We start from the raw sequence: 16,411 nt of genomic DNA on the forward strand, positions 1-16,411 counted from the left end.
GTGGGAAAGCTGGGAGAAATACAGATGGAAGACTGCAATCCCTGGGCCGCTTTGTAAAACTCTATGAATGTTAGGTTTATTGCAGAAAGAAAGACTAATTTGGAAGCACCATTAAGAAAACAGAGATGAGAAAATACTACCAGTTGCATTGTGCATGTCAGGGAACAAAAGGCTTGAACCAGGAACATCTTGAAATGCTAACACTTTAGGGTAATTGCAGCAACACTTGTCCTTCCCTAATTTGACCATTTTCATAATACTGCTATGCCAATATCGATACATTTTAAAATAAACACAATAAATGCTCCTAAATCATTTTTCCATAATATTTCAAGGCATGGGGCAAATATGCCTATTTAGGGCCTATGTCACATTTACTTTTTTTTTTTTGCTTATAATTCCAGGTCATCTCTGCAGTTCCTTGCCAAAATGCATACTTGAATGTATCTTTTCTCTCATATTAGGCACTGAAGTGCAAAAGTTTAGATTTTCAAACTGTCAAAGTGTGTCACAACATTGGTCAAAATTGGTCAACAAGGTGCAGATCAAATAATTTAATATAAGTACTTGGAAAGTCTGCATCCTACAAGCATATGACACTAAGAGGTAATTAAAACCATTTCAAATATTTACTGGATTTTATTTATCTATTTATTTATTAATCAAATTTATCACCGCCCATCTCCCAAAAGGGACTCCGGGCAGTTTACAATAAAGTTTTAATTGTTACAGAGAATTAAGAGAAGGAGAAAAGGAGAATCTAAGATTAGCTCCATATACCAAGTTAGGAATTTCCTCACCCAATCTAACCATACAACCCATTTATTTTCTTTGTTTTTTACATTATTGATAGTTTCCAAAATGTATTTCTGATTCCTGCTAATCTTAAGGAAGGCAGAAGAGCTTTCTATACCCAGTGTTGGGTTGGCCAACTTTAGAGACCAAACTGCAGAAATTCAGGAAGACCAGTAATTCACATCACTTTATCTTCTATCTATCCCTCACTTGCCTTCCCATTCAAGACAGACAGGCAGGTACATTATTGTAATATCCGTTATAAAATGCTGTGAAATACAGGTTGCCAGGAACAGAAATTGATGGGAACTGAAAAGATGCAAGGATCAGAAGAGACACGACAAAGGTAGCCAGAAGAAACAGGGAAACAATGTGTCATGGAAAAGATAAAAAAGATAGCTAACCGGGAACAGGAACTGACAGATAGCAGACAGTCAAATGAAATCATAGTGATCGAGGGCACCTAATGAAAGAACGTCTTCAGAATGATACTATTCCTTCCTTGTGATGGGGGTGTACAAAATCTACCTTTTCTTTTCACCAGCACTTACACCTTCTTGCATGCAAGCATGGCATATTATGCAGCACCATTATTCCCCCCACACCCAGGATATGGGGATTTTATTTTGTCCCAACGTGGGTCCAGATTACTGGGTGGAAAACCAATGTGGCAGAAATCAAAATCTGCAGAGTTACATAGAAGACCTTCCCTCTGTGATCATCCCCTCGCAGCTTCCCTTCCCCCTCCATCTCCCCAAAAATAGTGTTCTGGAGAACTGTTCAGACCTCTGGACCAGACTTTAAAGATGCTATACATGGAACAAGAAATCAATCCCTCCCAGTTCACTGATGGAAGATGTTCCACCAATAACAAAGGCATATCAAACTCCCCCCATTCTGAATGGCTTGCATAACAGTGTTTGACACAGCCTAATTGAATGCTACAATTGTCATTCAAAAGGGCAGACAGAATTACAGTGCCAATTACAATGTTGCACTGTGTGCTTCACATTTTACTGAGAGAAGTGGAGGGAAAGCAGAACACTTCTAAGATGATTTGCTGTAATTTCTTGTTTTTACATCGCAACTATACCAGTGTTATTAGCTCCACCCAGAAACATCTGCTTCTGGATGGAGGCTTTGTTATCAATATACCTTTGGTCTGAATGGGAGACCTCACTTCAGGTGATGGTGTTGAATTGGGCAGTAGAAATCTGCAGGATCCTTCCTGAGCTCCTGGATCATGTGTCATGGTTTTGGAATCTACCAATACAAAGTGCTAGGGACTTCAGTCTTCTTGAAGTGGGTTTGGGGAAGGCTCAGGTAGTCATGGCCTTCATGACAATAATGGATTTGTCCTAGGTAATATCTGGCCCTACACACATAGGTAGACATATGTTTCACATCATCTTTACCTCAAAGCAGTTAGTGGGTCATCTGGACATGGAGGACATTAGACTGAATAGCATCCTTCAGCTGTTTGTCTACCATGAGTAAACTGGTTCAAAATTAAATCCCTGTCCAGATTTCAACTCCTTTATCCACTTTGGCCACAGTGATAGCCAGGCATTCTGTTTGGACATGACTCATGTTTGCTGTTGCCACCACATGGATGGACATTATCCAGGATGATCTGTCCTTTCAGGAATCCCAAGAATGACCCATTGCCACTATAATTAAGTCCATCCATCTTGTGCTGGTTGTCCTCTTCTTCTTTTTCCTTCTACCTTTCCCAATCTATGGACTTCTCAAGGGAGCTGGGTGATAATTTGAGCCTGGTCATTTGTGCCTCCAGTGAGAACTCTGATTTGTTCTAGAATCCACTTGTTTTCTTTTCCAGAAATGTTGAAATAGAATCTCAACAGATGGGCTGCCTTAGCCCCCTTATTCACCTGCATCAATATCTCCCTACAGATCCCAAAAGAATGGAACAACCGTATTACAATGCCAATATATTGAAAAGGTGAGAAAACCAACCTGGCTAACTACTATCCAGTCAGCCTATTACGTATAATTAGTAAATTATACACTAAACATCATTACCATAAGCTGGCTGATTAGATGACTCAAGAAAGAATTCTAGCAGTGGAAGAAGTTGGCTTCAGATCAGGTTTTTCCATTGCTGACTAATGTTGCACCACCTCTCTGCGAAGTACACTAACCCTCCTGGAGATGCTCTTTATGCAGCTTTTATAGATCTGAAAGTAGCATTTGATTCAGTCCCTCAGGAAAGGCTGTGGCAAACTGGCAGCTTCCTTTATGGATTGCCAATTCCTGCAATTAATTATGGAAGAACTACATCAAGCATCAAGGTACTACAATGTAGCTCCAATGTTCAAATAATGGAGAATTGACTCACCCTCTTCCAACTTCTAAGGCAGTCAAACAGAAATATATTCTGTCCCCCCCCTAATTTTTATATCAACAATATTAATCAAGCTCTTACTAAAGTTGAATTCCACCCTCCTTCCCTGGCCATTCTGCTACATGCTGACAATGCTGTAATCTTGTCTGTATCCCAAGTAGGATTGTGATGTAGTCTTCACATGTTAGCTTCCTACTGCCATCCTGAAATGCTAGAAATTAGTAATGTGAATGCCAAGGTGATTGTATTCATCAAGTGGCATGCTAATCACCCCCATATGACTAAGATAACAACTATCAAATTGAGCAGGTGAAGGCTTTTCAATATTTTTACAGTTATTCCCAGATCATCTTATTCCTGGAAGCTTTCACTCTTCAACACTTTACTTGTGTGCCCAAACAGCCTCCAACACAGTAATTAGACACTCAATGTAGGGGCAACAATTATGTGCCCAGAGTAATTAAACTTTTTAAAGGTAAATTGCTAAGGCTCTTGCTATATGGTGTGCAATGTTCAAATCTAAATTCTTGAGATCTCTACTTTGAGTTCTCCACTGAGGCTAATGCACACCTCTGACCTGAGCTTGGCTACATTTCAGTTGAGGGTCCATTATGACACTGCCAGTTGAAGTACTGTCTTTAGAAAATCTCTAGCTCCACAGACAGATACCAGTCTCCCTTGAAGAAACTGAAATGGGTTGGGAGAAAACTTCTGCCTGGAAAAAGGCAAAGAGCAAAATTGCTATTTATTCTTACATCAGAAATCCCCAGTCCCCTGCCAAAATCTGACAATAGGTTCCATTTCTCATAGCAACTGCTCCTCTAACAGATATGGTTGGCTACTCTGTCAAGCAACTATGGAAAAAAACCAGACATACCATCATCTGACTGTGCTAGAGGGGAGGAGAGCGAGAAAGGGGAACAGTGATTTTCAACAGATTAAGCTATGAAACCAAATTCTGTGGTTCTGATCTCACCTTAGCTATAAATTCACTAAGTGGCCTTAGGCAATCTACTGTCTCCCAACCTCAATCTTCCCATCTACAATATGGATGGTTGAACAACTATGTAAAGCATACTGAGCATGTAAAAATGCTGTACAATTTCCAAGTAGGAAAAGCAGTTATCATCTTAGTACCTGCAGTAATAATAAGAGACGGGATATTATCCTGAGAATCTACTGTAAAGGGGATCTAAAGAATCTAAAGCTCAAGAAACACTGATGCCTGAGACAGTAAATCCAAATAGCATGGCTTTAATAATATTCAATATTTACATAGATTTTAGAATGTTCAAAATATTTCATATAATATACTGAGCCAAAGATTTCACTTCAAAGATCTTTTTCTGAACCACAAAGGCAAGCCCTTTCCCTTTTGCCAAGTTTTTGGGGAGTGGATAAAAACAAAATAAAAAGTTGTATCAAGGGCCGTGAGAATATGTGCCCTCCGTTGGCAATGCAGGATAGCTTTATTTTCCAGTGTTGTAGCAACTCCCATTAAATATGAGAAGTTAATAAAACATATTGATGAATTGCATTAAATAATTTGATGACATGACTTACCTGCCCATATAATATTACAGCCTGTGCACAGTGCTGCAGGCTACAAAAAAATGCTCAAATGTATTGGCAAGGGGAGCCTACTGACACCTCTAGACGGCCCCATGAAACTTAAACATAGGGCTGAAATTTCATAGGATTTCAAAATCTTGCAAGATTTATTTTTTCATATCCTTACAAAATTGTGCAAGGTAATCAATATCTGGTGATCTTTCTGGAGTTGGACCATTAAAAAAAAGTATTTTGTGGTACAGTGCCCCACACCAATGCTCCCTTTCCTCCAGTGCTAGGTAACAATAGTGTCCCAGCATTAGGCTCAACATCACAAGAACATACCCTGAAATACATCTGTGCACACCTTCTACAACATAGTGGGCAGATAGGGAGAGGTGGAAACTATACTGTATGGAAAATAAGGAAATGGACATTTCCTTCTGCTGCTTGCACCTTCTGTGACTTCACACAGCCACAAGATGAAGATCAAGGGTAAGTCTTTCAGGAGATGGAGGAGGAGAGAAACATTTTCTACCCTCTCACCAATCTCACCCAGCTCAGTTTCACATAAATTGCCCTCACAGTTTTATCTGAAAGGTTGATATTTGGTCATAGATAGTATGACACTGAGGTTCTACCTAAAGTTTGCCTCCCACACTGCCACTATTACTGAAAACCCACTGTTTCCTTTGGTTTCATTTCATGATCATCCACATCTGAATGACAGCAAAAAAGAGGGGTAAGACTGGCAACTGAAAATAGAGGAACATGGTGGTCAACAAAAAGTGCTTCTCACCTGACTGGCTGGTGCTGACATTGATGGCAGCATAATGTGGAGAATCTGGGCTCAGCTCAGTTACAAGGTTGACTGCCTGGATCTCAAAGGTATACTGAACACGGGCCAGGAGGTTGGACACTTGAACCCGGCTCTCGGTCAGTCCCACCTGCCGGGGTTCAAACTGAACACTGTCACCACAACGAACACAAGGCCCTGGAGAGCCAGTTGGGCACACTTTACAGATGACATTGAAGAAAACATCTTTTCGACCACCCAGATCCTTTGGGAGACGCCAGGTCAGGAGGACATTGGATCCAATAATTTCATAGCTGAGGTCCCGAGGGGCTGATGGGATGCCTACAAAACAGTGGAAAATGAACTCCTGAAAAACTGTAATAGAAAAAAGTCAAATACAGAGGAGCAAAGCTAGGCGGTGACATTATTTCATTGTCTCTGGAGCAAACCAAGCAAAACTTAACTAGAGAGAAACTTTTCTCAAGGAACAATTTTAACCGAAACTTCAAGGCCAAAAACTACAGTGTAGTACCCCAAAGCAGCCTACAGCCATGAGAAATTATTTCCAGATTTCAAGAATTGCTGCTACTACCAACAATAGGGAACACCACTTCCATTTCCCCCCCCTACCTTTTAAAATCCCCACATTTTACTAATGGTGTGGTAAAAATGAGGAAGGGTTTCAGTTTAAACCAGCTGTCACTGCCTGACCCAGCCAGGCAATTATTATTTAGGTATTCATGAATGTGAACCTATCTGCAGCATTCACTTTCTGCTTCACTGTGCTTTCCAAGATTTTTTTTAAGTACAACTTGAGTTTCAGCAAAGAATCTTGTGGCACCTTAAATACAAACAAATTCAATATGAGCATTCCCAAAACCATGAATGTCACTGAACCATGACTGTTCTCAAAATGCTTGCCATGGGGATACACCTTAAAAATGAATTGATTTCCATCCTATTTCTCCTTTTGAAAAACAGACAATTCCCTGATTGACAGACATTCTACTTAACTTTTACATGTATGTCCAGAAAGCAATTAGCACTGGTGGTGAACATGAGGTGGCTTGGTAGGTAATAAAGGAAAAAGCAGATGTGATCAAGAACCCCTGAAGAGAAGAATCAAGATGGGTACCGAAGCCTCTGTGGCTATATTGATCCCTGTGGATGCTACCAATGGAAGGCCAATATTATAAAAAGATACATTAGTCTTGAAGAAGCCACAAGATGCTTTGCTGTTTTTTGAGCTCACAGACTAATGTGGCTAAACCAATGGAATCTGCAATACCACACACCACTTTCCACCACCACCTTCATTTTCAAACATGTCTTGAGGTCATATCTGAGCAGCTACCTTGTGAATGAGTAACTTCCCCCCACCCCACTCCAACCCAGCAATCATTTGTTCCTCATAACTTTAAATAGGCAACTGGCCTAGAAAGACTGGGGACCCCTGTTCTTTCCATGGTTCTGTCCATGAGGAAGTTCCAAAAGGACAGTTTTGGAAACACACTCTCTAAGGATGAAATGTGACAGAGCTGGATGAGAGACCCTGAGAGAAAAAGTGAATGAGGGACATGAAGAAGAAACCAAAACACAGGGAAGGAATTATGGAAGAAGCTGAAGGAAAGGGAGCAAACACAGACTGGGACAGAAGAAGAACCGAAGGTATAAAAGGAGACAGGGACCAAACTAAGCCAATCCTCCTTGCTCTTGGATACTTACTAGTACAGGGGGCATCTGAGATGTCTGAAGAAGCACGGTAATAGTGAGTCTGGCAGGCACATTCACGGGAGCCCGGGATGGAAGCATAGCTGTGGGTAGGGCAAGGACTGCAGGGGGCATCTCCCACTGAAGCTTTGAAGGTGCCCTTGGGACAAGCTAAAAATATAAAGGAGACAGAAAGCAGAACACTCTGTTCAATTTCAGCAGATCAGCGACTCTCTTTTTTCTGGGCAGATTCTGTTTTCCAGCTGCAACACATGACAAAATGGTAGATGTTACTGAACACAGAAATACCTACAGAGATTTCTAGTCCATCCTTTCCCAGCCTGGTACCTTATTTCCAAAATTCCCAATTCCCAGTGCTGGCTGGGAATTCTGAGAAATCCAGGGAGGCATCTTCAACCGTGGCTGTGACTAATGCTGGGTATTAGCCCTCCCTATTTTCTTATCAGTTCTAATTCAGTGAGATGAAAGAGAATTACTTTAGATACATATGAATTTCTTGCGTATGCTGACACAATAGTCAGGGCAGCTGCAGAAATAGTCACTGGCTTCAAAATGGGGCACATAACCAAGTGAACAAGGCCCCGCCCCTTTTAAACATGTGATGCATGCATCGCCCGCACATAAAAAGGGGCAAGGGTTTGAACATCCGGTCACATTCACTGCTTTGAAGCCAGTGATAATTGCAGTGGACACCCTGAGAATAAAATAAAAATATCTTATACCTAAAGGCACAACTTGGGGGAGAGGGGGGTACTGAAGGCCAAACCCATAAATGCAATACTCTTTTGTCTGCATGTGAAATCTAAAAAAAAGGAGTAATCCTCAGTGTTTGATTTACTACTATTAATATGTTTAATTCACTACTATCAATACTTTTTGAGAAATAAAAATAACCCCCCTCAAGAAATGTCCAAAATTCCCCACCCGAGATCATAATTTCAAACCAAAAAAATGCTTATATATTTAATATTATTTAATATTATTAACATTATTAACATTTAAGTATATTGTTAATAACATTTATAGTGATATTAACTAGTGTTATTATCTATGCCTGCTTGGCTACAAATTTATATTATATTTTACATTAAATGCTTATGTGATCTCCTTAACAGAGCTGATTTAAGTCTGATTTGAAACCAGACATTTCTAATTTTGCCTGTCACAAAGGACTACAGGATGCTGAAACCAGAGTTTCTGTCAAGCACACGGGATCCTACTGTCTTGTGTAATAGATGTTTATTTTAGCTGAGGATACTGTTTCCTAACAGTGACCAATGTTGATGTTCTTAAAGAAACAGCTTTCTTTAAGAAATCAAAACTTTTTCTTTCCTTTGGTTGTGTGCCAAGCAAATGCATATTTGGAGACATTGTGAAAATAACTTCCAAAAAACTACAGTAGTCCTTCTACTAATTAGAGGGCAATGTCCCCTATACTTTTACAACAGAATCCTATAATTTTCTAATCATAGTATCCCAAATACATCTTGTTTATTTCCAGGTCCAGAGTTTCTGGAAACAAACTCCACCGAAAAATTTTACTTAAGCGTTAAGTATCTCCTTGAATTCAGTGCTTTCAAGCACTGGTAGAGAATCAGACTTAAGAGTTCAGACCATACATTCTCCTTGAAAATCACTACTTTTTCTTATTAGTTTTTTTAAAAAAATAGAATTAGTTTAACTAAGTTCAACATTATTGGATGAAAGAAGACTCCCGAACGGCTTCTGAAAATACTGACATTTTTAAAAATCACTAATAAGACCAAAGTTTTGAAGTTCATTGGTCATCGTAGCGATGTCCAGGAGTTGGGGAGAGGGCAATTGAAGAAAGCAGTGTTTCATGCACTTCCCAAAGAGGTGGAGCTTACATTACAACAGGGTGATGCTGCTTTCGTCATGTGGGATGAAAGCCTTCAATCCTGAGGATATCTCTAAGCAAGCTATACAGATTACATTAATTATGCAACCAGCACACCTGGGTCTGTACCTGTACAGTGCTTCAAGAGAAGATTGCCTAAAAACTCAGCAAAAGCCACCTGTGTTCCCCAATAGGAAAATCCAAGTTATAAATATACTCAAAAATGTTACTCAGGAAACTTGACACTATGAACCAGTGTTGAGAAGGATATGATTTACAGCAGTGCTTCCCAAACCTGGGTAAATTACCCCAAAATTAGGTAAAAATGGTTTTCCTTCGGGTAACAACACATGAACCCATTACCTAATCACAACAGGGATATTTAAGTTGACTTAAAAGTGTTTTACCTACATTGGGTAAAAAGGATTTTCTGATAAGAGGTTGGGTAATGAAGGAAAAAATTTGGGAAGCACCGATTTACAGTACAGATTTTTGTTTTTAAAAAGTAGGAACTAAATCCAAAAATATAATGGTTCAAAATGCTTCATTTTCAGGGAAGCGTTATGTGGTTCCTCCCCCGCCTCAAGAATGCCAGTTTAGCAACTATTTTTAGCAAAGGATCAACTTTTAATTCTGCTTTTATTAGCTGCTGCATATAATAAGAAGGGGGGCAAAAAGACTGGAAAAACAGGAGTTAGAAAATCTCTACACATTCTGTGGAATAATTAGATATCCTATTACATTAGCAAATATAGGGCACTGCCATAAGGCTACCTTCCGTGCTGTCTGATGGTGCATATCTGAGAATGAAATGAGAATCCTGGGACAACCAAGATACACACACACACACACACACACACACACACTAATCAATCAATCAGTCAATCTTCAGATGGCCCATCCTCCAGAGGTGCTTTTTTATTTAGTTATCAAGACAGTCACCAAAATATATGCCTAAAGCAATCAGGAGACTGAAATGTCTACTGTGGTCACAGTCCCTGCTTGTGATAGGCAAATATATAAAAGCAGACTTTTTTCAAGTTGTTTTTTTTAGTAAGGTAGGAGAAAGCTGAAAATCATTTCTGGAATGAAAAATGAGGATTTGGGGGTTGAACAGAGAAGCTATTTTTGTGAATTTCTAGATAATCAACACTTGACAGAATAACATACCAATTAGAACTCAGGTATTTAACAGATTCTGCACTTTCTGAGTTTTCCAAATGCTGTTCAGAAACAGTGCACAGAAGTAACCTAGGGTGGAGATTGACTAATTTGTCCATCTTCTGCAAATGAACCAAATCCAGCATGTATTTTTGATATGCCAAATGAAAACAGCTAAAATGAAAACCCATCTTAACTGGGTCATTATTGGCTCAAAGAAATTTGTTAAAATTAATCCATTTAAAAAAGCAGCATAATCAACATACTAAGGATATACATATACATATACATATACATATACCCGTTCAATCGTGTCTGATTCTTGGACACTGCCTGGACAAGTCCCTGCAGTTTCCTGCATGGTTTTTCAGAAGTGGTTTGCCATTGCCTCCTTCCCAGAGCTGAGAGAGAATGACTGGCCCAAGGTCACCCAGCTGGCTTTGTGCCTAAGGGGGGACTAGAACTCACAGTCTCCTGGTTTCTAGCCTGACGCCTTAACCACGACACCAAACTGGCTCTCACTAAGGATATACTATGCTACTATATCTTCATTACTGAGAGTCAGATTGGTGTTGTGGTTAAAGCACCAGGCTAGAAACCAGGAGACCATGGGTTCTAGTCCTGCATTAGGCACAAAGCCAGCTGGGTGACCTTGGGCCAGTCACTCTCTCTCAGCCCTGGGAAGGAGGCAATGGCAAACCACTTCTGAAAAGCCTTGCCAAGAAAACTGCAGGGACTTGTTCCAGCATTCTCCAAGAACTGGATATGATTGAATGGATTAAAATCTATCTACCCACCCACCCACCCACCCACCGACACACCAACCCATCTTCATTAAGACCAGCTTGTGACTTGAAAGTTTGGATCTGAAGTTTCATGGAAGCTAACTTAGCACTTAATAAGCCCTAATAAAAGCATTATGCTACTTCTGCTACTGCTTAAGTTACTTATAATGCCTCTCTGCCTTTTTGAGGTCAGGAATGCAACACCTGCCTCCAGATTTCTACACAACGGGTGTCGTGAATCCACAAAAGGCATCAAAGGACAGCTCTACTGAGAAAGGTGACCTTATAAATAGTTCCAGCCGGTTCTATCTGCTTCAATTGCTTCCAGTTTTATTTGAAATATATGGGTACATGTGTTTAATGCCTTGGGGATGAAAACAGACAGGAACCTGGAATTTGATCTTCTACTGGAGTCATGAATTTCAAAAGAGCTTGCCATGTTAGTCTTCATTGTGCAACAAACTTATATTTATTATAGGATAAACCACAATAACACTATTTTAGATTCAAGAAGTGAACTTAGTGGTTTAAAATAATCTATTATTTGACAGTCATTTTGCAACCTGAAGACTTCATTTGGACTTTTAATTTACTAAGGCTTTCTTCCATTTAATTTTCTCATTCTGGTCTATAATTCACCTGCAGTAGTTAGCAGAACCCTAAGGAAGTTGTAAAACAAAATAACAGGGGAGGGAGATGGGCTTTAGCAACCTGAAAGCTACAGGGGATTTCTGGACTGCAATCCAGCAAACCTATTAAAGAGTGTTAAATTGCTATGCAGTGCTGAAATTCTGGATATAGTCAATGCTGGAGCCCACTTGGGTTTTTTTTCCTTTGCAACAGCCTCTCTAGAGGTCACATGCTAATGAATACAGCACAGTATATACTGTGGCTGTAATATAATCAAATGCCCCACACCAGCACATACTGCAGTGTTTTAATTGCAAGAGAACCAGAATGAGTTTGAAAGATCACATCTGATTTAGCATAGTGCACATGCCACAAATACCCTGCTACAGTTTTGCAATGTGAGAAGTCCGATAAAATATTACATATTCTTTTTTGCTCACTTGTTTTTAAAAATATGAGTCCACCTGCATCTCTGGATCAGTAGGTATTTAAAACAAAACAAAACAAAAAGGGTTGTGTCAGCTGTATAAAGGCACACTGAAAACCTGCCTCTTCCTTTAAGCATGGCTAACCAGCTCTCCAGTTATAAAACAAATGCAACGCAGAACAATCTTGGCTCAGGTCAAAGGTGAATGATGGGTGGAAATGTTGCCAGACTGGTTCTATGGCTTTGAAGATACTCCCACCACTAAATGTTTATGGGATCTCCATACTGAAGTTTATATAATTCAGATATGGACAGAAATTTCGGACAGCAACATTAATGAAATTTATTGAGCTCAGGAGGGGGGTGGTGGAAATAGCATACTGATGGGAAAATAGTGTCAGAAAATGGCTAAGGGAATGTGCCAGGTGTCATATGAGTGAGCCAAATGTTACAGCACCAAGAAAAAACTTTTGTAGGTTGGCCTCTGGTTATATCAAACTTTGCCAGAGGAACAGAAGGGTTAATTAAGCCTACTGCAATGTGATCTCTGGCAATTCCAGTCTATCCTGCTCCTTCACAGTTTGTGGCACAGATTTGGCCAGGCTTAAGTACTTTTTCAATTGCTAGTCACAGAATGCCCATCAAGGCAGTTTTAGTCTAAAGATCGTCTGGAATTTCTTTAGAAAACCTGCATCTTCAGTTAAACAAAAACAAAAACACTAGAGCTAAAAGGTTACCATCTGCTCAATCACCTTATGTAGCAAAAGGGAAATAGGGAGTTGTTTGCTAATTACCTAATCGGCTGGTTCCAATGCAAGTTTTCTCTATCCAATGAGCCCAGACTTTTTTCAGACAAGATGGACCCACTCATTCATGTAAAGGAAATTCAGATAGATAATAAAGTTAAGTATCTTTTATATGATGTAATCAACCAATAAGGGCAAGGACCAGGCAAATATGGAATAATTCTGTCTATATCCACATCCAGGAATAACTAAAAAGTAATCTGAGTCATAATTATAAGCAGCAACAATGTGCAAATCTTTATTAAGCTATGCTTTATAGGCTAAACAGACCAAGTAATGTAGATCTTCTGTATAACAGGAGGACAACACCTAATGCCCACTATAGTAAGAGACATTTCTTGTGCTATATAAGACTGTTAGATTTGAGTGTCTCAATGCAAGCTGAATTCAAGAGTTGTTCAGGAAGTTGTTCAGTCTTCAGTTTAATAACAGATCTTTTTTTACCCCATCTAAAAGTACCCTCCAAAGTTCACAATGGATTGGATATCTTGGACTTAATACATTTACGTACATGTATATGTATAAGTATGTGTATGTGTATGTATGTGTGTGTATATATATACACACACACAGTATATGTATATTTATATCCATATATATATATATATATATGGATAAATGTTTGCGGGCACTTTATCATATCTTCCCATGTTATCCTCAGTCTTAAATATAAGTCCACCAAATTTACTTGTCAGAAATATTTTTTACTGCCTGCCAAAGAATATAATTGTTAGGCACCTGTGATTTAAAGAAACTGATTTTTGCAGAGCGTCCTACCTGCCTAGATGCACTTGTAATCTATCCCGGGTGTCTAGGCAAATAGCTGTTTAAAAGTGTGGGCCCACCCAAAGAGGTTTATGATAGAGTAAGAGGGAGCCACAATATTTAGCAGATTCATGTGGTTCCTTAAGAAGCATTAGACAAGTAGTATAAACCTGGACCACATGGAACGCTTTCAATTTTGTAATTATATAAATTATGTTGTGGGCTGGAGAACAGAAATGTTTTAAAGATAACATGATGTCCCCTCCCTCCCTCTCTCCCTCCCTCCCTTCCTTCCTTCCTTCCTTCCTTCCCATTCAAATGAGCATTTGGAGGAAGTGAGCCACATCTGGCACATCTGGTCCCAATACCATTTTTTCTTCCTTACCCCTGGTCTTTTAAAGCTGTCTTCCTCCATCCCAGCTTCAATACAGCAAATACAGAATGAGATTGGAGAAAAATAATTTCAAGCATTCATACTTGGGAGGAACTGGTTCATTTTTATATATAAGGGTGGTCCCCCTCCCAACTTATACAAAAGCAAGCATATATGAGTCTAATATACAGCACTGTGTGACTTGGCTCCTTCTGGTTCATGAATTTAGCATGCTTTTGAGTTGTTTTAAAACTTATCTGAGCAGAGGTATAAATCACTGGGGGAAAGGAGAAAATTATGTAAAGCTGATGAAAAATGCTTCTATAATGCAGTTGGGAATCACACATCACTATTATTGAACAGTTTGAGTGCACAGATCCTTTGAATGCCACTTATATAGTAACATTCTCCTAAGGAAAAGTTTCCCTTTTGACCCGCATTGGGGCCTACTTTGCAATGAAATATAGGTACACTATTTATTCTTTTCCATCTGCTTAGTTTGGCTTATACCCTCATTTGCCCTGATCTCATCTCATCCCAGCTAAAATGTAGTTTGCTTTTTTGTGAGTATGGTCTGTGACTTTAGACAATTATGGTATATTTGGAAAACTATAGTTAAACAAACCATGGTTTAGCTTTCTGCCTCCCTCCTCCCTCTTCCTCATAAGACTGGTTCCAGAAATAATTTTCTAGCTCTCTTTTATTTGTCACTTTCAGTCAGTTCCTGGTGCAAGCCACGTGCTCTGCAGCCAGTGTTCGTATGGTATGTTTAAGCTAGGTCTACCAGGTCTGGACTGCAGAAATTCAGACAACCACCAGAGAGTGGCAAAGAGATACATAAGACTGTTTTATCTGCTGCCATCTAGTGGCCATCTAGGTAACTGTAGTTAAGCCAGGTTATTTAAAAACTCAGCATGTTGTGCAACTCTACAACATGGGGTCAAATGTGATTTTTAAAACAGGGTTTAACCATATTTTGTTCCCATGTTTAAACAGCTAGCTTTCTAACTTTGCTTGCTTCCCTTTGAGATATAGCGACAGGAAGCCAAGGTTGGACTCAATTACATTTATGCTACCTTCCAACGCCATAATTTTTTGATTCTATGAGGCCAGAGCAGCCACAAAAGTAATGTTGGCTGAAGAGCTATTTCAGGTGGTTTTGCTTTTGTTTTTACACCTTCTGTGTAAGCATCCTGGGCACCCCCCACTCCATTTCTCATATCCATTCCAAGCTCGCTCTACCTACCTACCTACCTTATCCATCTATCTTCCTACCCATCTACCTACCTACTCATCCATCCATTGTGAGAGTATAAATAATAATGCAATGCAATGCAATATATACACAAAGGGAGAGATACACACACCCACAGTGGGATACCAAGTACAGAAAGCCAAAAATTGCCTGCAAGAGGCCCTTGGGTCATTTCTGGTTTAAATCCTCTAATCCTCTGTAAATCTGATTCTACACTGATTCAACCAACATGAAAAAGGTAGCCTTTCAGATGAATGCCTATGCAACTGAAAGCCCATGAATGACCAGAGCAATAGAAGCATATTGTAGATGAAAACCCAAAAACAAGTAATTAGGAAGCATTGCCTTGGTATATCCTTCTTGATGCTGAGAAAACAAACCACACCCTACTGCCATATGGAGGGTCCAGCAGGGACAGCATGATATGGAATGGAAAATGGCAGGGAAGGAGCAGCTGCCTTTGTCTTTGGGCTCGCAGGAGATGAAGGAAAATTATGCAGGAGATGAAAGAGAGGCTCTGTTGTCCACACACCACTTGGTGTGACAGTTGCAAGAGAGCGATCATCCTTGTGGACAAAAATCTGCCACCCCCCCACCCCCCGCCAAAGTAAATCCCAGCTACCAGAACTTAATATGCATGCTGGGGCTTGTACCAGCTGCAACTCTGAGGGCTTACAAGTGAGCAGAGCAGAGCGGAGCTCCCAGGCAATTCACAGCAGAGAATTCCCCACCACCACCCAAAAATGACAGAGTCACAAAGAATTGCTATGTGGAATTCAGCTTCTACCCTCAGGGTTATTTTCCTGTAGTCTCACAGACAAATAAATGAACAGATAATCTTTCATTCTGGGGTACTCTGTGGTATTCCCTGCCTGTCTGCTTCAGCCTTTCTTCAACTCATGCAAAAAAGGTGATTTCTTGTTTGGAGAAAGTATAACTACCCTTTTGGCCTCTGATATGCCAAATGCAGATTCATAGGATTCTCTTGCATTGAATCTCCAAAGTGAATGAGAAGGAAATCCATCTTCTTAGAAAGAGCAGACCAACGCTGCCACCATGTTTTTGCTTAATTCCTTCAATCATGTCTGATTCTTGGAGATGGCCTGGAACAGT

The 16,411-nt window shown here is 39.8% G+C and overlaps 1 protein-coding gene across 1 annotated transcript in view; it reads right to left on the reverse strand.

Moving 5' to 3' along the window:
• LOC134491187 (ephrin type-B receptor 5) overlaps positions 1–16,411 on the reverse strand; it is a 182,931-nt gene that overhangs the window by 49,622 nt on the left and 116,898 nt on the right. The window contains exons 5-6 of the mRNA XM_063294762.1: positions 7,233–7,388; positions 5,511–5,849 (exon numbers count right to left, since the gene is read on the reverse strand). Of these exons, the coding sequence (XP_063150832.1) occupies positions 5,511–5,849; positions 7,233–7,388 (495 nt within the window). The remainder of the gene's footprint in view (positions 1–5,510; positions 5,850–7,232; positions 7,389–16,411) is intronic.

Source organism: Candoia aspera, chromosome 2, assembly GCF_035149785.1.
Source record: "Candoia aspera isolate rCanAsp1 chromosome 2, rCanAsp1.hap2, whole genome shotgun sequence".
Lineage (NCBI taxonomy): Eukaryota > Metazoa > Chordata > Lepidosauria > Squamata > Boidae > Candoia > Candoia aspera.